Source organism: Aphis gossypii, chromosome 3, assembly GCF_020184175.1.
Source record: "Aphis gossypii isolate Hap1 chromosome 3, ASM2018417v2, whole genome shotgun sequence".
Taxonomy (NCBI): domain Eukaryota; kingdom Metazoa; phylum Arthropoda; class Insecta; order Hemiptera; family Aphididae; genus Aphis; species Aphis gossypii.
In genome coordinates, this window is record NC_065532.1 from 21069736 (window position 1) to 21097130 (window position 27395).

Below are 27395 nucleotides of genomic sequence, written 5' to 3' on the forward strand. Positions count from 1 at the left end.
ATTTATATTTTATATTCTCTAATAAATAATAATATCAATAAATTTTTACAATATTTATGTTATGTTAATTATGATTTTATATTTACTTATTTGCTGAAATATTAAAATTATCTTTTATAATTATTGTAACTTATTTTTGTTCCTTCTACTTTTTATTAAAGAAATTTCTCATAAAATACAATGTTTTTGTAGATCATGTATTGAAAATGTTTTCTATTATTATGCAATATTAACTTCAAATCAAAATTTCTATAACGAGTTTGCAAATAATAATGTTTTTCTCAAGATAATATAAAAGCAGTATGTTATTAATGAGTATTTTTTATTTTTGATGTTGGTATAAGAAGGTGTTCGTGTTTGATCTCCAACAAAAAAATACATAATGTTGATTAGTATTTTGGTTTTGTTTAACATTTACAGTAAATACTTTATTTTATTTACAGTTATTTATGTTGTTATGATGGTAAAAGGAAAATCATTGGTTATTTTTATTTGAAAAAAAATAGTTTTACAATATAGGTATATTTTATTCTATTTACTTAATTTTCCAGAGGTAATTTTTGAAAATTGTAAGTTAGATTACAATATTGTTCAAATATCTTACAGATCTTGATCAGTTTAGCAGTCCAAACCGAATTAATATACTATTTTTAATTAAATATTTGGATGTAACGAATTTAAGTAGGTATGCAGTAAAATACTTGATTATGAAATAAATATATTACTCGAGTTAATTAAAAAAGATTTATTAAAAATGTTTATAAAGTACAAAATATTTTTGGATAATATTTATAAATATTATATTCTGACAAAAAGTTACAATAGCAAAATAATTCTGACAGTTAATTTATTCATAGGTCATGTATACCTATCATCAATTTTTTCAATGCACCTACCCAAATTATAAATTATTTGATACATATTTTTCTAGACATAAAAATGAGTTAAAATTAATATGAAATCATTTTATTATACACTGTACATATTTTCTATTTTAATAAATAATAATAGTAAAAACATAAGTCGAATCTTATGTTAAATTAATAAGTAACACATTCTTCATAATAACTTATGTACATAATATGGTAACGATGAAATTGTTGCCGATGTTTGATTTTTAGATTGAGCAAATGAGTGTGCACGTAGAAAATAATCAAAAATATATTTTTCTAAGCATAAAGATGTACCTATCTATTAATAACAATGGTGAAAAAACTAAGTAATAAATGCCCTATTAATTTTAAGATTTGTCAGAAACAAAAGATCATGTATTTATATTATTTACATATTAATTAATTATACTAAATTGACAATCGACATTAAATTCTTTTGTTCCGAGTCATAATAATACTATCATGATACTAATAATTAAGTCTATTATCATTAGATATTTGGCTTTAATTTATGATTGAATATAAAATAAATTTCAAAAACAAACGTATAGGTATGCAGTATTATATAATTATAAAATTATAAAATAAGAGCACCTTTATTGTTTCATTGATTTAATTTAAATCAATAGTTTGTATATTCTTCAATGAATAAATAAAATAACTATATCACGGTTTGGTAAGTATAGCTCGACAACATTATTTCTATCCAAATTTCAATTCAATTGTGGTTCATTTCAATTAAACTTAAATATGAGTTGAAAAACATTCAATATTTAATTCTGGCCCAAAACCAAGGCGTACAATATTATGTATCTATTGATAAATTACGTTTGATTATTTTCGTTTCTTATTTTATTTTCTCTATATATATATATATTAAAAAAAAATGTCTTCATCTATAAAATTCGTATCACAGTCCAATTTGAGAATTTGTTTGTTCCGATGTTGACACGGACATTTAAACATTTGTGTACTTTTCGTTATCTATATCACAGTTTAGACTACACAATAGTTTATTAGCATATCATTCGTATCTCTTATACGAAAAGGTGATGGTAGAATTTTTCAAATTTTAAAATCATTAAAGGTACGTTCAAACAAGTAGTCTTTAGATCACGATAGAAGCTGTTGTTCGTCCACGTCGGTTTCCTGTACGGTGTTGCTTATCCGATGGTACGATTCACGAACGATTAATAATCGATGTTGGCCATTTACCAGCATACTGCTGCCCCGTCGCAGGATACTTTGCCTGCCACGTTCGATGTTTTCCCGGGAAAATACAATTTGGTGATATGTGCGGACAAACACTGTGACCAGCACTAATGCGCCGCCAAGAATCAGCCCGTATGTGAACAACGGCACAGCTGTGTCTACGAAGGTGGTGGCCATGTATATCCAGCGGTGAATGTTTTCCGGCAAGTCGCTTACGCCCTGATTGATAATAATTATAGATTTTATTATTTTAATGAAACACGCTCTATTTCAATATTATAAAAGGAAACCGAATTCGTTTGAATTTCATTATTTTTATTTACCTCTTCAAGCCACATAATCGGGAATGTAATGCTTCTGAAGTTGGACGTTGGGTAAATATTGGATTGTTCAACTTTTAAATTGAGCTGGACTTTCACACGGGCTTCCAATGGTACTCCCAGTCTCTATAAACAATATAATATAACGTTGTATAGTAGGTACATAATATATTTGTATCGTAAACCACACGCTGTTTATAATATTACTGAATAGGTTAGGTTATATAATGATTAATTAATTTGTTTGTTTTTAATTTGAAACCTAATTAAACTTTTATGTTATTTTTATTCTGAAAGTATTAAATTTCTTAAATAAATATTTAAATAGTTTAGACATATATTTATTTGGAGTTTATCGACTGATAGTGAACTTATTTTTCAATTTCAGATTTTATTTAAGAATTTTTTTTTTTGGAATTAATCAAGAATAATATTATTATCGTTAAGTTTTTTAAATATGTTTATGTTTATTTTCAATTTTTAACTAATTAAGTATAAATTTAAAAGTTTATAAAATAGCTTTTATTTTTATATAATTATTACCAACATAAATTTATATTTTTAAATAAATAAAAAAGTATTAATGTAGTTAACATAATTTTAATTTATAATTATCACGGTACTTACAGGTTGAATTTTTAAGAATGTTTCATGCTTTTCTTGATCTGGTGAAAGACCCTCTACATCTTCTAAAAGTTTTGGATCAGCTTTGTAGAAATGAGGAAAAGACAAGTAAACTGGAGCATCTATAAACAATCACACCACATTTTACTTAAAACTGTATGTATAATTTATTAAAATTTCTATCTTAAGCAATTATTTATTCAATATTTCAATCAGGGGTGGATCCAGAAATGTATCAAGGGGGGTAATTCAATACGTAACGCTGAATATTACTATAATTTCTCACAAGTCACAATGTAATAAATTTGTATATAATAAGCTCAAGAGAGGGGTAATATCCCTATTACCCCCCCCCCCTCCCCCTTCCCTTGGATCCACCACTGATTTCAATAGTTAAGTATAAAATAAATCAAGCACTAATATTCTACAGATTCACTTACTAAATTGACAAGGTCCAATATACTGTAACCCTTTAACTGTGCATTCAGTGTTGTCTTCGCAAAAACATGCATTATCAGGATTTTTTTCAACAGTTTCTAGAAGATTGTCATCAGGTGTATAGTACCCTGCATTTATACCATCTTTGATCACATCTCTTCGGTACCTAAGTGCCCATACTCGACATAAATCTTTGTCATACACATGTACTATATCAGACTTTGTAAATTCTCTTGGAGGGAAAAACGAACCTAAAATACAATATTTAGACTTATTTTTAGACATAGAAAAATAACCAATTTTGTTTTTTTTTTTATTATAAAAAGACTTAGGTTTATAATTAAGACTAGTGATTGAATCAACTCATTTTTTATATGTTTAGTAAATTTATATAAAAAACTTATAGAAATAGTATCACCAACAGTTAAATAAAAACACGTTATAAAATATCAAAATTGAATTAAATTAAAACGTCCGAATACATTTTAAAAACAAAACATACTAAATGTCTTAATTTTTAATTGCAGTTGGACGACATAATAATCGTTAAGGTGGTTAAAATAATATAAGTATATTCACGTTAAAACTTAAAAAATTCTATTTCAAGATTCAGGAGTGCACGATACTAAATATTTTCTTTAAACAATATCAATCTTACTATTGATGTTTCTATTTACTAAAATATTAATATAATTTGTAAGCAATTACAATCATTCAAATAAATTAATAAATATTTGGTTTTTGTAAGCCAAAACTAAATGCACACGTGAGCCATCCTATATAAACCTATAGGGGTTAAAAAAGATATGAACAACTTCCGGATCTTGAAAAATTTATTGACATAATTTTTATGTTCATTTTTATACATTAATATTATTGCACAGCACTTCTATAGAGTACAACGCCGTATATTATATTACTATATTATTTATATAATATTGTGTTCTAAGTATAATAGTTATTAAATTGAAAAAAGTGCATTGAACAGCATTCTGCTCTTCAAAAATTATCGCGTACGCATGGTTATATTATATTCTTTTGCATTAAATAAAAGTTAAATACTTATAAGCACAAGAATAATAAATAAAAACTTAATCAATTATAATGATTTCCGCTTTTGTTAATATATAAAATATGTAAAACCATTAATTAATAACAATACGTATTATGTCATGCTTTCATTGCTATTTCATCTTTTTTTTTGTAATGTTTCTAGTATTTATTAATATGGGAATATTATATTTTAAAAGCATTACTTTGAAAAAAAATCTTTATTTTAAGTAATATTATTTTGATAAATCGATTTTAATTATCCCAACAGTATTTATACACGGAATTTGCTTTCTACTTATGAACTATCTGTTAAAAAATCAACTGTTATGTTTTGTCATGATATAAATCTATATTTTACATCCAAAATTAATAAACAAAAATATAATTTACAGAACCCAAGTATTTTATATATTATCTAATTACCTTCAGATGCTCTAATAGAATTGCAAGATCCCTTCCAAAATGGTAACTCTTCCATTCCATTTATACGATTGAGAAGTCCAAAATTTTCCATTCCGTTATGACCCGTGTATATTGTGGAAACTTCATCTAGTGTACCATTTCTCTAAAATTGTATTCATCATATATTAGTCAGTCTTCAAAATATGTATTAATAGAAACAAAATTAATTGCAAACATACCATTAAGAAAAGTCCCATTTTTTTGGGTGGTCTTTTCCCTTTTGGATAATATGTATTTGCTAGAGAAGTTAATGGATCGTCATAACCAAAAACTAATTGTTGTGGGGTAACATGTTTAAACGGGGTCAAACCAGAAAACCTTAAAATTGCCGAAAGTGAACTTTTTAATATTGATGGTAAACTATTTGCTTGAGTAGTCAATGTCTAAAATTACAAAATAATATTTTGAGAATATTAAATTAGTTAAATTTATAAACTATCGAAAACTTACTAATAAAGGAATATTTGGTACAGTTAATTTGATTTCATCATTTTTGATAATTGAAAGATGTGGCATGAATTCTAAAATTTTTTTGTGTTGGTACGTCACCGTACCGTTGTTATTAAAATGAATGTTAACTTTTTCCATGTTTTCTCTGAAATCAATTAAACATAATTTTTTGTTATTGTATATAATACAATTTTATATTATTGGTACAATTTAATAAAACTAATCAATAAGTACACTGAACAATGTTTATTGTTTAATTTTTAGTGTTATGCACTTATCAGTAATTATTCCGCTAATGACATGAACTATATTGAGGGTTATAATTATAAATTAAAACGATTGAATCCAAAATATATTTTTTTTTGATTTCAAGATTATCCAAAGCGTTATACTGCTTTATTTTTTCCTGGCATTATACAATAATGACTAATATTATTATTATAACTGTATAATTTTTATTGATAATATTTTAGTTATTTTAAAACAATTTTTTGACGAACATTCAAATGTTTATTATGTTTTGTTAAAAGTATTTGTATAATACCTATTGATTTCTAACGGACGAATGACTATAAGAAATTACGTATTATAATCGATCATTTAACAACATGATTTTCAAAGATGTTAAGATTGTTTTCTTTGAATTATTTTCTAAACTTGTATCATTGATCAAACTATGAAAGCTATAATCAGTTTTTGAATTATCAATACGTGTAAGAGATTCACAATAATACTAGACTACCTGGGGTGATTTTTACAAATGACATAGCGATGAAAGGACGTACATACTTATTCAATTTATGTCCTTCTAATCATTCTAATTTAAGTGTTGAAGGTAATGTTTTAAAATTAGAAGTAAAAATATAATGCGGATTTGAGAATTATATTTCTATATCTATATGTATGTAGAAAATACAGGAACTGGACTGAAGTTAAACATGCTGATACCTACTCAAGTATTATTAATAAATTGCAAGAATCTGCGGGATTGGTTACCTAAATTGCATACTCTTAAAGTAAATTATAGTGAACGGCGTAGGTGTACATAAGTACCTTATGATATAAAAAAAACTCTTACACAATAAACTATTGCACGATAATTATTATAATGTGAAAAACAAATTAATTTAATAATATTATGAATTTTTTGACACATTGTGGCGCACGTATTATGAATTTTTGCATATCATAAATTATTTTGAAGCGTAAACAAACACAGGTAATTTAATTAAAAATTATACCAATATCATAAAATTACAAGGTAATCATTTTACGGATTGCCTAAATTAAATAATTGTATGTTATATAATAAGAATAAAATATATTGGTTTTATAGAATTATTCATTTAGGTAAATATAATATCAACTCATCATAAGAAACTAATAGTCATTTATTTGAAATATATAGTTTAATGCTAACGTTCTTAACGTATGGACCTATTACATCATGTTTGATTCATTGTGCAGCCTCCGCGGCCACTATCTAGATCATACAGAATTACAGCAGCGTAATAATCTTATATAGGAAAGGTTCTGACCACTTTCTCCAAGACACTTGCTTCATACTGTTGTTATCCATCGTTGCACATTGCCATTTTTAGCTAATCATCATTGATGTCATTGTTATTCTAACATTTAAGTTACTGTTAAATAAATTTCAAATACTATTTTGTACATTTAAGACATAATACACGTGATTTATATGATTTTATATTTATCCAATATTAGTTTATTAAAATCTCTTCTAGAATTGTTAAAAATTAAATTACAATAAGCGAAATGTTCCGTGCAAACAAAAGTGATCTTTAATATTTAGGTTAAATAGGTAAAATATTATAATATCATAATCATATAATATGTCTGCAATAAATTCCGTATTTTAATCATTTTTCTTAAACTAATATTTGATTGCAAATAAATATATTATACAATAATATGTAGGTACATATAAATTTGCAATCCCCCCTTAGGTATTGATGAACTAATACAAATATTATTACTAAAAAACAACTAAATTCCTGAGGCATGGGTCAAGGACGGTAAGCGTCTTATGCAGACGTGATATGTGAAGTTCCCCAAGAAAAATAAAGCAGTTTTATTACAACACGTAGTGGGGTCTTTCCAATTTTACTTTTACTAAAGACGTTACATCCAGGGTCATAAAATATGTTATCGAATTTCAAATAAATGAAAAGCCTATAACTTTTGTTAAATCACAGTTTATCTGTACCATAATTGCTTTCAATAAGAGTGTACCTAATAAGAATACAATTAGTTAAAATTTTAATATGAATCCATAAGTGTTGTGGATCTTAGAGAGATAATAAAATTTCTTTAGTTTGAATAATGTGACTTATTTTTGTTACATTACGTATTCTATGTGAAATTGTATCTGTATTACTAAGTATAATGTTTACAATTTATTACAATTTATAAAAGTATTTATTTTGATAATTTATGTCCATAAAGAACACGATAGCTAAGTTTAAATTTACGCGGGCGCCTATGTTTGTAATCCAAAATTAGTTTACTAAAGGTCAGTTATAATAGGATTAAAAATTAGATGATTAAGCCTCTAATACTGTTATTGGGCCTAAACTATATTACGGTATGTATACGAATTTTATTATTTTTGAATGACATTTTGATCAATATAAATTACGCACGTATCGGTGTCTTACAATACAGGTAATAGCAATATGCATAATAATAGGTACCACCGCAATGTTCGTGAACTATTCACTTATATTTAATCCAATTAAAATAATTTGCTATCTATAAAGACTCGTTAATATTGCATTTCGTAATAGTGAAAATAATATTATTTTATGCGCTTAAATAAAAATAAATAAATAATTAGAATAAATGAACACAAAATATAGAATCAAATGATATTATTCATAACATGTGTGTACCTATACTTACCAAGACCGCTTTATTATAAACGAATTATAATGCAATTTATTGTTAAATAATATTCATGTTCATTTTTTTTAAGCAAAAAAAGCTTCAACAGTTGCATAAATAGATTGGATTTGATTTTAGATAATTAAAAACTTAACTATATCTATAAAAGTATAATAATACCTAACATTTTAATGTAAATTAAATATGTGCCTAATAAACATCTATAGTGTACCTGTAAGAGTAACATTTTATACGAATAATGGAATGATGATATTACTTCATAAAAAAATTTATTATGTAAATAAATTATTATAGGGACCTACAAACTACAAAAATGAAAAAATAAAATCTAGCATATAGTCATGCAACAAATTTCACGTTTTTTATTTGACATTTAGGTAAAGGGGTTTGTTTCATATAAATATATGAGGACTGGAACTACTATATTATTTATGCAATTCAGTACAAGGGCGTACATACAAGATGCTTGTTGATACAGCAGTTTCATCAAAATGTTATCTTTAACAAAAAGAAGATTCACGAGAAGATTGTATTCAAGGATTCCACGTTTATTAAGAAAATTGTAGGTTGAATATTTTGGATATAACAGTTAGCTCGTAAAGTATTACGCTAATGTCTTGCTTAGATAACAGTTGTCAGTTTAAATGTTGTATTGAATTAATTGGATAAATAATTTTGCCGTACATGTAATATAATATCACCACGAATAACTATTGGAATACTTACTAAATCAATTTTGAATTATCGGTCGTTATGATTATTATGAATAATATTAATCTCAAGACCAAAAGTAATAACATAAATAACAATTATAGTGTTGAGTTTATTGTGTAATTAAGCCTTCTAATGCGAGTTTCGAAGATAAAAAACCACTATGTGGATATATATAATATATTTTTTAATTTTCTTCTTCGATATTTTCTAACAAGGTTTCTAGGTAAAGTGAACGTACATATTTTGTTTTATTGTAGTTTAAAAAATGTTTGAAGTTTAACTATTATAATAATTGTTGACATAATATATTTTGCATTAAAAAGAGATGGTTATTTTAACCATCTACATGATATAAGTGACCCGTCTTTACACAGTGTTAACTATAAGATGATATTTAAAAATATACTTTGATAAATATCTGTTAACATTTTGATTATAGCTTCTATTATGGGTCTATCGTCTATGTATGACTTGATTATTTTAAATATGCCTAATTATTTTGGGTTGTTGATAAATATTATATTTAAAATCGGTGTAATATAAACGCACGTTAAATTTTTAAGTTAATATTATGTATCTAATTATTATATAGAAAAATTACTAAGAAATAGTCATAAAAATGTATTTATATTATGAGTGTTAAATAATTATGCGAATCATTCGTAAAGATCAATTTTGATCGTTGAGCTAAAATAGTAGTAATAATTGTATGCTAATTTAAAACAGTTTACATAGATATTTTAATGTAAATAAATTATACTTTTACCAAGCTTTTATGATACAATATTTTATTAATTTAATCTTTTTGATGTCTAATCTACAGTTGTTCAAATAATTATTTTGTATTAATTAAAATAATATTTATAATTAAAAAAGTGATGAAATAAAGATAAGCTTAGAAGTTTTGAATTTGACCTTTGATCAAAGTAGTTTAAGGTATTAGGTAAAAGTAGTCTTGTATTTAATATCGATTATCTTGACATAGACACTATTTTACTAGAATTGGATTATTTGAAGTATAAAGAAATATGAATGGTAAAAAGGGTTTGAAAATCCTGTACAAGTTTTTTATTTTTGTGTGTTTGTATGGATATTAGTTATTTATAATGTAAAATATGTACAGGTATTGTAAACATGTTTTGTTTTGTTATACAGAAAAAATATACTAAAAACTGTTGAATAAATACAAAATAATTTGGTAACTATAACTAACAGACATAACTATATAAGTAGTCAGAATTATTAGGATTATACAAACCAATTAATTTCACGCAGTTAAAAATAATTAATCAATTATTATTATTTATTACTTAAAGGAACCTTATATAAATAAGATTTTCTTACTTTATTTTAAGTAACTAAAAAATTCTACTTATTTTTTCCCAGTAGTTACTTGATTAGTTATGTTACTCATTTAAAACTTAAAAATTGTAAATAATTATTTATATAATTACAGTATTATTATTTAACTTAAGAATTTAATTGAACGTTTTAAGCAGTAATAAAAAAATATACTTTTACACTTAAGAAGGCTCAAATAAATAAAAAATTTAGTTTATCTTCTGAAATAAAACAAACTGTATAGATAAAAACTTACCTATAAACAAATGGACCAATTTCTTGAAGTTTTGGTTTTTCACCATTATGCAAAAAGCCATCGGGATTGGTGACATTGAATATGAATACTTTTGTCAGTCTTAATACGCCAGGTTTTTGCCAGTAATGATAACTTAAAGTTCCATTCCATATTTTCAAGTTCTAAAATATAATAGTTATAAATTAATAAAATTGAGCAAAAGAAATAAAATATTATACGTTTTATACGTGTTAACTGTTAATAGGTAATTAATTAGTGAAAAAAATAGAAGTATAAATAAACTAATTAATAAGATAAATAAAACGTATATTTAAAATAGATCGGAATACTTTTTATAATATAAACATTTTTAAAAAAGTATTTTTTTTTATTCGTTTCAAACCATATATTTTTTAATGTTTATAAAAAATTAAAACAATCAATAGATTTATTTTGTATATTGTGTCATGGACAATGATTTTATTGGTAATTTACTGAATGTACCACAATAAGAAGATTATACTATTATAGTGTGTGTGTGTTTGTGTGTATCTATATATATACACATACACACGCACTATAATTAATGTCAAATTAATAACTATTATCAATAGTTGTGATTATCACACTTTACAATTATCATATCCTCGTAATCCTGATAAGATCCTAATAGATGAACTATGAATTTTACACTAAACATTATATAAAATCAGATTATATTATATGTACTTAAAGTATCGTTTTTTAATAGAAAGTTATATTAATAATTAGTATTTATTGTTTTGTAATGAACAAATATTTGAATTTGGACATTCTCTGCGATTTCAATTGTTTGATTATTAATTATTTTTATTGTGTTAGAAGCACCTGTAGCGTTGTTTCTAATATTCTTATGTGATTGCTATTGTGAAAATACCTTTAAAATTATATAATGAACCCACGGAACTGAAGAGAGTATTAGTCCAGCTATTAAAGCTACAACGCCAAATATGATGACCGCTAGTCGACCTGAAACAAATTTAAAATCACATTTTTGGATTTATTTTTATATTTTATAAACATATATCATTAATTAAAATTTAAATGTAATTCTAACTTAACTATGCAACAAACTATTCTAAATTAAGATCTTTTAAACGTAGTTTCTGAAAAGTAAAGTAGTTTTAAAATTTTTTCCAGCTAGGTAGATTACTTTTTAGATAAACGTATATTGGCTCTACGAAATAATAAAAAGTTGGCCAATCGGATTTTTGATTTGGTTTATTAACAATAACTGGTTTTATTTTAAAATACTGAAATATAAATTATAATAACCTTAGCCTTTAGGAATTATTAGTTTCATATATTTCATATGATAATAATTATTATTATTACCTACCTATATCAAATGTTAATGTATAACCTATTACCTTCGTCTTGTTAATGCGTTATGTATCCTAATGATGGTGAGTGGATTTTTTTTTTGCAGTTTATTCATACATTTTAAGTGATATAGTGGAGAATGGCTTATAACTTATTTTCAATAAATTATAATATGTCACTCAAAGTTGTATTTATAAGAAAAAATTATGCCATTTTTTACCAATGTAAATAATTAAAATATGTTAGATTCTTGAACGAAGTGATAAATGTATTGATTTTACAATGATGTGTGTGTGTGTGTGTTTTTTAATAAATATAATATTGAAAAAATTAATTTCTTTAGTTCCCAGACATTCATTAAAAACATAACAATTAGTCATTGCGAAAAAAAATAAAATCAATATTAATAACATATTTGCAATATCAGTTGGTAGGTATTAAGTAACAAATTATTAAGTGAAATTTTAATTTATTATTTATTGCTTTTTATATTGTATTAAGTTGATTAATTTAAAACCGAGCTATTTATAACGAGTAAATAGAAATTTGATTATGTATATATTATTATTTATTGTGAATTAATAACTACATAATATTAACTACCTATAAAAGAAATAATTCACCCTAATGTGACAGTATCTATATTAAATGAAAACTTTTTGAAAAAAAAAATGTAATAAATAATCACAATTATATTAAATCAAATGATTATTAATTACCTCAAAGTAATGTATAATTATTATGATTCTATTTTGTAATTTTCATTTGTATTATATGATAAAGTAAACTTAAAACCACATATATGTATATTTCGACATATATTCATTGTATATAACTTCCATGGTTCGGTGAAGATTATAATATTTCGCGGTCGTGATTAATGAACGCCTGTACCACAAACAAGGTGTATAAATAATTATTAATTTATGTAATTATACAATAAGTGACAAGATAAAATGAACATATTACGAAATGTTGAAATGATTGTAGTTAGAATATGTTTATAGTAGGTAATCTAAATGTTAATGTTTATAAAAACTTAAAAGTTTTTTTTACTTTTACTTTACTGATATATAACTTATTTTAACAATGTAAATGGACTGTTCGTAATACTATTTTTGTTTAATGTGGACTTATATAGCTATTTCATATTTCTAATAGTTTTCATTAAATGAATATTTTTTTTAAATTATACACGCCGAGTACCTAATATTATATATCTGCTATAGGATATTCATATTTTTGATAATTCAAACGATAAATTCATAATTACAATATTTGTTATTTATAATACTGCATGTTTTACGTATTTTTAGACGTAATGTTTGATTGTGTCAATATTTCTTCAAGTCAAAAAAATCGTATATACAGTCGGTATAGGTATTTCGCTTAGATTCCAGCATATTCATTAAAAAAAATACTAGGAATTGCAGTTGGTATATAACTCAAATAGGTACTTTTTTATTCATATTATTATGATGCTTGAAATCTTAAGACTCCCTAGTTGGATGCTCATTGCGTAGGTTTATGATTCGGTCTAATAAGCATGTTTAATAACAGCACCAATGTCCGATGTCACAAGGTATATTCTCTATTCCTCTTGATAACGTAATATGCATTTATACCTACATTTGTAAATTATAAATAATCACGCAGCGTACCTGACATAATAGGCTGAATTTCGAGTTACACAAGTATACATATAAAATATATAAAATATTCGCATTCCTATATATTTTTATGTATACAAAATAATGCTAGGTCAATTTATCTGTTGCTTGTTTATAACATATATTATATATTTTATTTTATCAGATAATATAAATTACCGTTCTTATACATATATATATATATGATAAACGCTTAGAGAACTGCAAAGTGTCGATCGATATCATTCTGAAATCGATGAATATTTAATTCCGCCAAAGTATGTCAATCTCGAATTTGTATAATCATAATACAAGTATATATACAGGTAGGCAGGTACTAACTCTTATTACTTTCTCCTACCTACCTTATGACTACTCGTTTTAAATTCGATTGACCAGCAGTTATCCTATACGTTTCCCGGTCAATAGTTCTTACGCAATAGCACAATGAAGTGCTAAAAACTTCCTCCAGCTAACAGTCATTATACACTGCAATAACATGTAGGCATGTAGCACACTGCACAGTGCACACAGATATAGCTATGTAATAGGGCAGAGTTGATAAACCGGGTCCAGCTGATCAGCTCGTTCTGTTGACGAACGCTCGCAGTACTCTCGATTTTTATTTCCCGGTGACCTACTAAACGTATTATCTCATCGTAAACAAGAAATTCTAGAAGTTTGTCGAACTCTTTTAAAAATTTAGCAAAATGTTACCGAAGTGTTTAGGTATTGTCGGTCAACTTAAAATTAATTAAGAAAAAACTCTTCACCAAAAAATCGCATACGATAATGGAACGAGTCTCAGTATTTATAAGAATATAATAAAGGTGTATTTAATAAAATATTATTTTATTATATATTATGACGTAAAAATAGGTGTATTTTGAAATTTATCATGCACCGTATATGAATAGAATACTCTACGGTCTAGTGCACTAGAATTATTCAAGAGTGATTCGTGGTGACGGTTGATATTGAGGTAATAGCTCTCTCTCTCTTTCTCTTTCTCTCGGTTATATACCTATTGATATTGTGGTCATTTTTTCGTCTTGGGTAATAATCCTTCATTAAAAAAATCAATGCTTTCTTGAATTTTCTTCCTGATTTAACGACTAGGTACATTTTTTTATACGTTTGTTGTTTGTATTTGGTATTAGTTTTATAGTTAATATTAGTTATACGTTGACTGATTAAAATATAAATAACAATATTGATAATTATAAATGTTAAAACACAATTATGCAATTTAAAAATAAAACTAATTTGAAGATATATAATATAATATTTACAGGGAGTATTATATTTAATAAGCACATGAAATATTTATTTACAAATGTATAACGAATACATTTTTTTACGCGTATGCAATATTTACGAATCACTTACTCAAAAATGATTTTCATAGAAAACGCTTTTTTATGTATAGGTAATACAATTATTGGATACGATTTACTGGAGATATTATAATATATATTTTTTAGTAAACCAAATTAAATACAAAATTAAGTTTATTTGATAGATTATTAATTAATTATTATATATTCATAAAAATTTAAAAATTTAAATAACACATAGGTTATTTATGATGTTAAAAATAAAGTGATAGGTTTTGGTTGAATTAGGATATGACACATTTTAAATAATCTTATTATATAGCCCCCATTCAAAAGTTAATTTAATTATCACAGTAGACTTGTCAAAAAAAAGATTAAAAAATAGCTTGTAGCATGTAATTCTTTATATTTCAATAGATGTAGTAAGATGTAGGTACTAAGTAGGTATACTAAGATATCGAAGAGAAAAGTTTACTATAATACAATATGCTTTTAGTTATATTATTTTAAATATTGCAGGACTGCTGTAATACTACCTAATAAAAATAATTAATTTGAGTATACTTTTATTTTTTTCTCTTTACTCTAACTATTAGTTTGTAATCTTAAACAACTAAAATAATTCGTCATATTTTAACCTATATGTGGAGAAAATCAAAGCGGTACTCACTGTTGCTGATCCTCCTCTGTTGGGAGACGAGCATATTGATAGGTAACCCATTTCGTCTGCTGGTTCGTCGGTTCGATTGACGTTCGTTACTATACGGGTCGTTTATGTTGAAAGTCGGTATTTGCTGAAAGCTGGCTGACATCCGGGGTTGTATACCAAACAGACGATTTTTCGCTGACTGGTATGGTAACTTGATCGGCGTTAAGCCCATTTTTGTTGCTTATTATCAACGGTGGAAATCGTTGATCGCGTCCAAAATATGTGATATGTTCGTACGATGATCTCGCATCCCATTCGCTGTGCACTCGGGCAGCCACCTCAAGTGTGTCCGATACTGTAATCGAGAAAAACGGACAACATTGTAATTAACGAACGGATACATTATTTATGTTTACATTTGCCACACATAAACCTGAAGGTGATTAAAAACGCATAAGACTAAAAAAAAAAAAAAAAAAAAAAAAAAAAAAAAATCGTATTTAGGTCATCAATTTTGGAATGATTTTGCTGACGACATCAACACTGAGCAAACCCACGTGTAGGATTGCAGTGTTATTGGTCAGTTATACATGTGTCGTTATTTCGAACGCGCGTAGTCGATATAAAAGCGCACGTCGAAAAAAACCGAGTTGTGCGTATTTTTTTTTTTTTATTCGAGGCAGTACGCGACATCCTTCCTGATGTAAAATATTGTTTATCCGCTTATAATGGAACAAATTTCGACACATAGGTATTGTGTATTTTTGTTAAACTCGCATAATGTGCACATTGGTAACGATTGGCCTGCGTGAACGTAAACGGATCATTTCTCCGAGCGTACACGACATGACGTATAATGCAATACAATTATTATAGGTACGCACTTTTACACTCGAGCGTATAGTATTATCGTTTTGTAAAAATATAATCGACTCTCATGGAAAAAAAAAACACCGATGCGAAGAATTCTGTTTGTATAATACAACGTGTCCCATTCGCCTATACGGAAGTAAAGAATACGTTTTATGATGTAAGTAACAGCAAACGCACAGGTTCCAGATGCATTTTAAACTTCTTAAAAAAACGACCAGTTCTTGTCGATTTATGCGGTTTTTTTTTTACACCAAAACAACAAGAATATCACAACAGAATAATCAGAACGCATCGGCTACATAATTATACATTGTGTACCTGCTATAATGTGTATGAATGCATATGTTAGTGTGTACTGTGTAGGTTTAGTGGATCTTGTTGGTACATTTAAAGTGAACGTTTTATTTTCCAGCGGTGATAAAAAATTAAATATCAAAAATATAGTAAGTATTTAAATGTTTATAATATAAGGACAACTATTTCAAGTTCAAGTACGATTAACATATTATTATCAATATAATGTTTGAACGTTACAATACCGAGAACGATTTTAAGTGTATTTTGCACACTTGATTTAGGTATTTACAGAATTATAAACGCACTTTAAAATATACTATTAGGACATTGATTTAAAAACGAAGCATTCAAATTTGCTTATTGTGACCTTTTGATTTGCCATTTGACAATCAGTACATGCATTCTTGATAACCGCGTTTGGTTTAATGCGCCTAATTTATAATCACTACCAACGATCATTAATAGAAGTAATAATCATTTAATTTTATACAATTTAAAATAGGTATCTAATTCACTTTAAGAAAATGTTAATTTTTTATTTGGAAAGGTTTTTATATTTTATAATTAAATTAATTTACTCGTTTACCTTTATTAACGTTATATAAATGATGAAATTATTGTTTAGTACCGAAAAGTAGTTCAATAATTGTGAAAAATATTATATTTATTAAATATTCAAATGCGTAAAGAGTTAATTATTTCTAATGGAAATTGATATTTTAGTGCATACGTAAAAAAAAAATTAAATCGAAGGTGGACATCAATTAGTTATTAATTAAATTATTTAAACTGAAGTACTATTAATATTTTATATTATCATAGATAACTTACACATTTATAAATTATTAATACTTAATCATAAAAAATTATTTATTTTTATTTCCAATCATTAAATTAATTAATTAATGGATTTTCTCAGCTTATATGAATCATAAAAACTGCTTTTAAAGAAATATTACTTAGTGTTCAAGCTTTTTATTGGATAAACATATGATACAATTATAATATAGCTGTATTCATTAGTAAGAGGACTCCGATTCTGTTTGCTTCACTCGCAAACTACCAAAATTAAAATTGCAATATTTTATATGATAATACTACCATAACTATAACTATAAATAATATAAAACGTATTAGTTATTAGTTATTTAAATTGAGAAATTTAAAAAGATGTAACTAAAATACAATATTATTTTTCTAATAATATTTATTTATTTTATAGTTGTTTTTCAATAAACTATTATAATATTATGTATCTATTCAATTAAAGTTAAACAATTAAAAAACAATTCATTTAACCCTGATCGTACAAGTTAACGAGTTTTTAGACTCATTGATTTGTTACTATTTTTCGAGTAAAATGTGATTATAAATTGAACTAATTTTTGTTGAATACTGTCAATGCTTATCTTGTTTCTTTAACGAAAAGTTAGTGATAATATAAAAATATAAAAATTATTGATTGATTATTGTAATTTATATAACATATCAAATTAAGTAATTTTAGCGTTATTCTAATAATTAGAAATTACTATTTAACAGTAATAATGCGATACAGAGTAACATTATGTGTTTAAGAAATACACGTTAAAATGTCATGTACAATATTTGTTTTTATGAAATGTTATGTTTTAGAAAGACTCGAACATCAATAGCATTTCTCTTCAATGCTTACTTTATTTCAGTGTTTATTATTAATTCTAATAATTATTTTTAATTCAGCATGTTGCTGTTAATTTTTAATCGTGAGCAATAATACCATGTAATTAAACATTAAAAATATGGTTAGCTTATTATATAATTTTTGTTATAATCGTTATTCGTTTTAATACTAAAACAATCCGCTGATTGGATTCACAGGATACCTATAGGTATTTTATTATTATATTGTATTTATTTATTTTTATCGAGAGCTAACTACGTTTTTTATAAGTTATATAATCAAAGTTTGTATCGGGAAAATAACTACACTGAAGAGATATATCTATATATATTTATAAGAATAAACTGAGATTTTTTTTTAAAACTTATTAAGTGTGCCTAAAATATTAGTTAGATTAAAGTGATGATATTATGTGTATGGTTAGTATTACCATTCCTTTTGACACTCCTATTCTAATTGAGTTCTGACTGTTTCGATTTTGTTGTATAATATGTCTAAACCTACAGGCGTACTTCTAACAACTAAATTATAGTGTAATTATATTATAAATGGTTTTTTTTTTGGCAAGTCGTACTACCTGACCTGTAATCAATGGATTTCGTCTAAGTATATATCTCCATGTCTATTTCCTATACTGTTTTATTAATAGATTAGTTAATTGAACATGAACTATACAATACTGTAAGGGTATGTTGCTATATTGCATAGTATATACATTATTGCACTATTACACAGACACATTCTATAATATATTAAAAAGATTGAACCATAAGAGAATTAAGAGATAATGATTGAAATAATCGTTGCAAAATCTCTTTTTCATTTAAAAACCATAATCTGTTTTTTGAGTTGATCTATTGGTTTGTTTTATACTTAATATAAATTATAATGTAATAATATAGTGAATACCAAAGCCTATACATAAAAACTGAATGTCATGGACCATAGTATAGTAGAAGGTATAATATACTTGTAAATGCTTTATATAGGAATTTATAAATATATTTATTTTATGGTTATTTCAAGCTAATATTGTATTATATTCTAGTTTTTAACCTCGACCATGTAATGTTCAATGTTTATAAAAAAAAGACACTGCACCAGATAAAACACGCAAAAACACTCAACGAAGCTGATGAATAATATTGTCGATTAGTTATTAATTAAACGAAAACAAATCCCCGTAAAGTATTACACAGCTACCATTATTACCGCCATTATCACGCATATTTTTGGCACGTGTATCATTGACAAATATTTTCGTGTACCTAATAATAGCCCTATAGGCTATAATACAATAAACACGCGTATTGACGGTCTTTAAAATATTATAGAATTTCACGTGAATAATATTTTTTAGCTGTAAGTATGATGTCTAACCTGTTTCATTGGAATTATTACAAATTCGGGTCACGGCCAGAACGTTAGACCATATTCCTACTAAATACATATAGTTACTAGCTACCACAAAGTTTCCCTGTCACGTATTTTTTAATTTGCTCATCTATCCCTGAAGTTGTGCGTTACCAAAATACCAAGACATCCCTTAAGGTACAACTCTTAACCTTGATACAATATTATTCATTAGCACTTCCTGTTTAATTAAGGAAATATCCGGTTATAGTTTATAGTTTAACAATTTTATTATGTTCGTTGAACGATTACATTTATATTTTCAATGACTCTAAGAACGTATGTCGCCATTTACTTCCTATTAGTGTTTCAAGATCATCATGGGGCCAGCAGACGAGTTGATTATTATAAAATATGTTCACTTGTCATAACTACTTATTTATTGTCATGTACCTACTCATGTGTTAACAGTATTAAATATACATATATGAATTATACGTATATTAGTGGCAAATATACTCGAAAGAACTATTAAATTTATTACTGTATATGATAATGGATTGATAATATATTCATTATTTTACAATATTATGACTTAGTTTAGAAATATATTATATATATATATATATATATATCATTACATTATGAAAAATTAAAAAATTTAAATTTATCTAAAATTATATTTCAAATAGTCAAAATCAATTGTTTTACTTATAATTATATATTTTTTAATTTAATTAATATTTTATAATTTAATAGACAACATTTAAGGCAAAATATTTAAATTAAAAGTTTCTTACAGAATTTTATACTTGTGAGTATATTTTTCATTAGAATTTTTGAAGACATTTAATACATTATGAAATAATTATATAGTATATATTGTAGGACTAAGAAGGTTAAGTATTATGAAATGTAATACTAATTGAATAAGCTTGAATTATTAAAAAAAAAAAAAAAAAAACTATTAATATTATTAGAAAAATAAACAATACAAAATTAATACAGTTAATAAAATAATAATTGTAAATTAAAAAAAATATTTTGATCTTATGCCTATCTCAGAACAAAGCGAATAAACGAATTATTGTTGTGACTTACGTGTATAGAGATTATACATAGGTATAGGCATCCAAATATAATCCAATAGTTATCCAAAACGAAAATTGTGTCCAACACTTTTATTTTGTTAAATTCACTTTTATAAATTTATTGTAATTTTCAACTGGTAAAAAAAATGCGAACAATTACAAATAAAAAGTAATACAAGATAAAAAATAAATAAAAATGAACACTGTCGCGCACTTTTAATAAAAGTGTATCAGTTTCGCCGGTCGACTACTGAATGGACGTAATTTATTGGATTTGTTTTGTTATAAATCAGTTGAGCCGGTCCGATGAATCATGAACATTTTTCATCTCTTGAATAATTCGCCTACTTCCTTATGGGGGTTTTTTTTATACACACACATTATTTCGGAATAGTATTAGCGTCGATGTATCAAACTGGTTGACCTTAGAAGGGTGTTGATGGTATAACAGACATTTGCGTACAATTATCGGGAAAATACGCGTTATTCGTTATAATATTATATTATTACCTATATATTATACATTGTAATGATATGCAAAACAATCGTCTTATTCGCACGTCATTGATGATTACAATATTATTATTACTCTTCGGTATAGTCAACAGTTTCGGAATCCGGACGACTATGGCGAATACGCGTTTATTTGAGTGTCTATACATCGGACATGATAATTTCTAGTCGTAAGTATTAAAAGGGGCACCCATGTAACGCGCACCACCGTCGTCGTAGGTGTGACCACGGGGCTATAATATTCAGTTCTATATGCTGCTAAAATCCGTCACAAATTATCGTCATGTTTGATTATCATTATTACATTATTATCTGGACTGTTGCTGTAACACTGCGATCGCGCTATATACGTATACAGTACTGCACATTTCATAACGGCTATGCGCGCCAACGGTCTGACATGAATAGGCGACGCTAAAAAATCGTCAGGTTTTCTAAACAATGTTTTATTATTATACCGTACTACGTATTATATATATATATATATATTTATGCTGTACGTATAGAATAATTTGTTTTCGCAAATTTTTTGTTTTTATTGACTACTAACAACTATAACAAGGCTAATGGCTATACGGTTGAACTTGATTGCGTAGGTATAATATTATATGCGCTCGTACAATATCATAATATTGTATATTGTTGTATAATATACGTTTATGGTTTATCATATATGTAAATAATATTATACTATACACATCCCATACAAACTTATATATTATATTACATAGGTAAAACGAATATAAATAAATGTGTTCGAAATTATAATATTATAAGATTGTTTTACGTAATCAAGCAATAATCAAATAACGTTAATTTATACCTGTTCGAAATAAAAAAATATGAAATTTTAATTCCACGTGTGCTGTGTTGTTATTAGTGCGAATCGAAAAAATTATATTGTTATTAAAATATTATATCTTTTTATACATATTAAAATACCTATATACTATACGGATGTATGATGACATATGGTTATTATACGGATTTTCGAGATTGTATTATTTTTGTCACGATTTTAAATCATCGCGGTAATATCCTTATCGGCCCGTATTGCGTTTATCACGGTGTACTGCAGAGAAGTTCGTTCACTTAAAAGAAGAATTGGTTTAACTAATCACAAAGTATAATATAATTGTATGCAAACCTACGTTAAACTGGTTACGTGCGCTGTATTCATTTTTATTAGTCAACGTCCAGCAGTGCGCTGCTCTATGGATTATTCGTTTTGACGGTGTTGTATTGTGCGGACGACACAGCAGAGGGAGACCTTTGTCGAGTACAATGCGTTTAACGCTCATAGCTATCAATTCAAAGTTTATTGTGTATTTTTTTTACAAATTAATAATGATTAGCCTATAGACATCTATTCCATTATCTACAAACAGACATTGCAAACGACGAAAAAATGAAAGTTTTAACTAAAATATTGTAGTCTTAAGAAACTCTATTCTTGATATCGATATATATACACTGTTTGTGTACATAATTTTATCGGATAATATATTATATTTTGATCTACACGGATGATAACACGTAGCCGATAAAAACGTAATCGAATATATTGTAAGGTTATCATTACGCGTAACAAACCTAATAATCATAATAACAGTTTTCATAATTTTGTTTTTTTTGTTTTTTATGAAATGAGATTATGTCGATTATGACAATATAACCACTTGTCTGTGATTATAATATTGTTTGTAATAGGTTTTATTGCTGGCGAGCTTAACCAAGTTATGACGTTAGTAAAGACGTTTGTCGGTTTCCAAGGGTATTTAAATTATATAATTGTACGTCATCGATTTAAAAAATAAACAGATGTATGTTCGCCGCACTCTAAAACGTAATGTTTATGCAAATTGAAAATTAAATATATATTGCTAAGCAAGAATCATTTGGACGTAATAGAACTAATTTATAAGTATAAAATATTATACTTCTACGAGTTACATCAAAACTTTGTGATTTAAGTTAAAATTAACAAATACAGGTACCTACTATTGTTTATTATTTATTATTATTCAATAAATATAATAGTAATAAATATTTATATATTATTGTATAATATTGGAAATGGCAAGTTGTCAAATCAATAAAATAAAATTCATTTTTTTTTTATAATTTATTAAATAAATACTTAATATTATATAAAATTGAAACCGTTATTAAAAATTAGCTATAGTATTTAATAATTATATATTGACCTGGTTATGATTATGGTTAAGTACTTGTTACTACATATTTCTAATAATAATAATAAAAAAAAAATCATTAATTGTATAATTAAAATATGTGTTGCTAATAGTTTATTTGTATACAGTTCAACGAACGTAATCGTAGTTTATCATGTGCAAATTTATTCGTATAATTTAACATTACATTTTAAAGACGTCGCAGGAAGGTCAATTTTTGTTTATTGATTACGATCGAAATATTATTATTATGCATAATACTGTACACATCAGGGCGATGTAATAATTGCAGTTTCGTGAAAAATGAACATGTCAACAAATCGTCATTCATAATCAACCACAGGGTTATCAGGCTCTGTAGAAGAAAACCACAAGAGAACGATACTCGTGCCTTGTGTCCTATTTTCATAAAAAAAAAAAAATTGAGGCCGTACAGGTACTTAATTATGGTGTATTTATTTTTATACACCGTCGGTACTCACATTAGTCGCAACGTAATTATTGAGCCGTCATCATATCAAATTTTTATATATATCATATATTGCACGAAATAGGAAGTACACCAAACAATTCCGGTCATAACGCATTTAATATGCAAATTTACTAGGAAATTATTTTGATGTATTCGCATAAAATAATTTAATTTGAGCATTTAAATGACAAAACTGGTTACAAGGTTTAAATACAAAATATAAATATAAATATAACATTATACTATTATACTTGTAATAATAATAATAATAATATAATTTTTTATTTTAGCCTTCTGTGTTTTCGTTTCAGACCTACAAATGAATTGCAGTGTTTCTTATTTTTTTACTTTAAATTGAACTAGTATTGGTGTTATTTTTATATTGATAAATGCGTTTTGCGTACGTATTCGTATTTTGTTATATTTACTATGAAAACACAGAAAAACCGAGAATAATAATTTTTTTTTTTAAACCTATATTTTATCTGGATTTGCAGAAAATAATAATACAAAAAATATATTTTGGATAACAAAATAATTATTTTAACCGAGTTACTTTTAAAAGCGATTTTTAAATGCCATAATTATACTTATGAGTTATTAACTATTACATTATGTATCTCCAACTCAATTTCGCAACACACACCTGTATATATTATTATCTCGTGCCGAGGTGAGCAAAACGAGACGAGTTCTCAGCATCCGATCTCCGTATCTTGTCCTGTGATATTTTTTTTTGTTTTGGCTCTATTTAATGGCGTTAATGGAATAAAAACGTAATGTTAATTGTTTTATTGATAAAATGAGTAAACTATATTATTATAGAATAATTACCTACATCGCCCAAAACAATTATTATTAAAAAATATATATTGTTAATAGGTACTGAAACAAGATTTGATTAACCTTCAGTGTGATCAAATTAATAATATTTATTATGACTTTGTACAATGTATGATATATAGATTTATATATATTATTATCTTAAATGTGCCTGTAAGAGACAATTATTTTGAGATTTAAGTACAAGTACATTTACTTTTTTTAAACTTTAATGTGTCAATTATAAGATCGTTAATGTTTCTTAATGGTTTTTACTTTGCTTAAGATTATTTATATTTATATTTTAAAGATTTAAACAAATTATCTGATCATTTAATCTAAGTGATAAAAGTTCTGATGAAATTTAGTATAGTTTCATAAAATAAAGAATATAGGTAATATATTATTATGTAATCATTACAACACGTTCATTGGAATATGTTTACTATCCCCATTTATCAATTACAACTTAGATCATTTATTTCTTCGTTAATGTTAGTCGATATAAATTATGACTTATGCTGTAGTTACATATTTAAATAAAATCGTAGATAGTATCATAATATAAAGTATTGTATAAAAGATTGAGGAATTGTAATGATTTTAGAATTTTATTTATTTAAGAGCATTAATTATTAATTTTCTAATTTTTTTTAAATAAAATATAAATTAATGGAAGACCTAAAAACAAAACAATGTTTTAATATGAATTTTTTTCAATTATTATTTTATTTACCTATACCTATATCCTAAATTGTAAACAGTTTTCGGATTTTTAACTTTGGTGTTAATTCTGATTAAAATACACGATAATGTATACTCGTATGCTGTATTTAAGAGTACCTACCATCCACCCTTGAACTATATACCAACTACATATACATAAAATAAATAACTATCATTTCATCTGGTATTTACATCATAAGTTAATATGTATTTAATAACAATAAATTAGGTACATATAGGTATTGTTAAATATTATAGCTATTGTATATTTAATTTTGATCATTACTGTGGTCAATATTAATTCTTTTTATAATTTTGTAAATCTTATTATAAGATACTATTATCAAAGAAAACAATCATGTTGATATAATGATATATGAACATAAGTTATCTCAGCAGTCGTCATGACTACGTTACACATGACTCAATGCCATTTTTATGGAAAATACAGTCCTACTGGCTAGTTATAATTCACGAAGATTACAAATCTTGTATCTTAATTAATCATAGCAGTGCCCAAGTGTGTTCATTGTATTCATTTCAAATTATTTAATTACAATTAAATCGATGTGCTATCATATATATCGGCTGACCTCGATATATTATGTCTGTCTGAGTATAATTGAAGTATTTAAAAAAAAACCTATCCGATGATATTTACCAAGGACTAAGAAGAATTGTAAAGGATAAAACATTATCCAAAAAATACTGATGATTATTCTTTATAATAAATTATTTGAAATTGTTATGTAATAATAGGTAGATATAATATGCCCAAAGAGTAAGTAATAATAATAATAATATATTGACGAGTAAAAAATAAGATATTGTTTTTTAGATGACGGGGATTCTTACAATGATGATTAACAATATTTTTATAACAAAATTAAGTAATTTATTTTAGTTAATGGTTATCATTACACCTCATACTTTTATAATTTTTTTAAAAAAAAACCATTACTATAATACGTTCATTAAAACATTTTTTTTTTTAGCTGCTATCTGGAATTTAAAGTTTTATCGCTCTTTGTAAAAACAATCGTTATGAAATTGTCAAAATTCTTTTAAATTCAATTTTATTTCAATAAGAATAATATAAGAGCACTAATTATATTCAAATATATCACATGTGTCTAATACAATGCATATCGCATATAATAATCTATGCACTTACAAAGAAAAAAAACGGATTCTCCCGAGCAAATGCATTATGCTTGCAATATTATTATGAGGTGTTATATGTAAATACTATTATTCTGAGTAAACATTTGCATTTTTACTTTTTAAATTTAAACTATGCTAATAGGTCAAGAAAGCATTATATAACTTTTTAAATAGTTTTATTACCTTATGTAATTTTTTATATCACTGTAAATTTCAATTTCAATGTTCCGACATTAATATTTTAACTATCATATATTTTATGAGCGTATTTTTATGAGTATAAGTTTATTCTTTTTTTGTTTTAATGTAATAATAGTTTAATACGTGTTAAAAAAATTCTTTCGCTAGAACAATAACATTTCTTAAAGTGTTAGACGTTAGTTATCTATTTAGATTTATAATTATTTAATCAAATTTTGTTTGTAGCATATATATTTTTGTATCATTAAATAAATAGTATTTAGATATGATAAGGAATTATAATGATATTGAATATTTATAGCTTGTGGTATTTTTTAATTGAAGTAAAAAACATTTAAAATGATCTTCATACAAATCG

At 25.4% G+C, this 27395-nt stretch overlaps 1 protein-coding gene and 1 long non-coding RNA gene across 5 annotated transcripts in view; one reads left to right on the plus strand and one right to left on the minus strand.

Moving 5' to 3' along the window:
* Window positions 1-730: 730 nt before the first annotated feature.
* The window catches only part of LOC114126713 (scavenger receptor class B member 1), a 42740-nt gene continuing 16075 nt past the window's right edge, over window positions 731-27395 (minus strand). For 2 of the 3 annotated variants that reach the window (XM_027990713.2, XM_027990712.2), the window contains exons 2-11: window positions 15689-16022; window positions 11587-11678; window positions 10692-10852; window positions 5453-5597; window positions 5182-5385; window positions 4964-5105; window positions 3490-3738; window positions 3053-3171; window positions 2429-2551; window positions 731-2324 (exon numbers count right to left, since the gene is read on the minus strand). In XM_027990713.2, coding sequence (XP_027846514.1) covers window positions 2007-2324; window positions 2429-2551; window positions 3053-3171; window positions 3490-3738; window positions 4964-5105; window positions 5182-5385; window positions 5453-5597; window positions 10692-10852; window positions 11587-11678; window positions 15689-15899 — 1764 coding nt within the window. In that variant the 5' untranslated portion in view covers window positions 15900-16022 and the 3' untranslated portion in view covers window positions 731-2006. Of the gene's footprint in view, window positions 2325-2428; window positions 2552-3052; window positions 3172-3489; window positions 3739-4963; window positions 5106-5181; window positions 5386-5452; window positions 5598-10691; window positions 10853-11586; window positions 11679-15688; window positions 16023-20954; window positions 21210-27395 lie in introns of those variants that run through there. The other variant, XM_027990714.2, reaches the window with a different exon arrangement.
* Window positions 2496-8856, plus strand: LOC126550862 (uncharacterized). 2 transcript variants are annotated; one of them, XR_007604907.1, is made up of 3 exons: window positions 2496-2584; window positions 3055-3205; window positions 8758-8856. It is a non-coding gene; the product is annotated as an uncharacterized LOC126550862 (long non-coding RNA). The 2 variants fall into 2 exon arrangements; XR_007604908.1 differs by having other exon boundaries at window positions 2497-2580.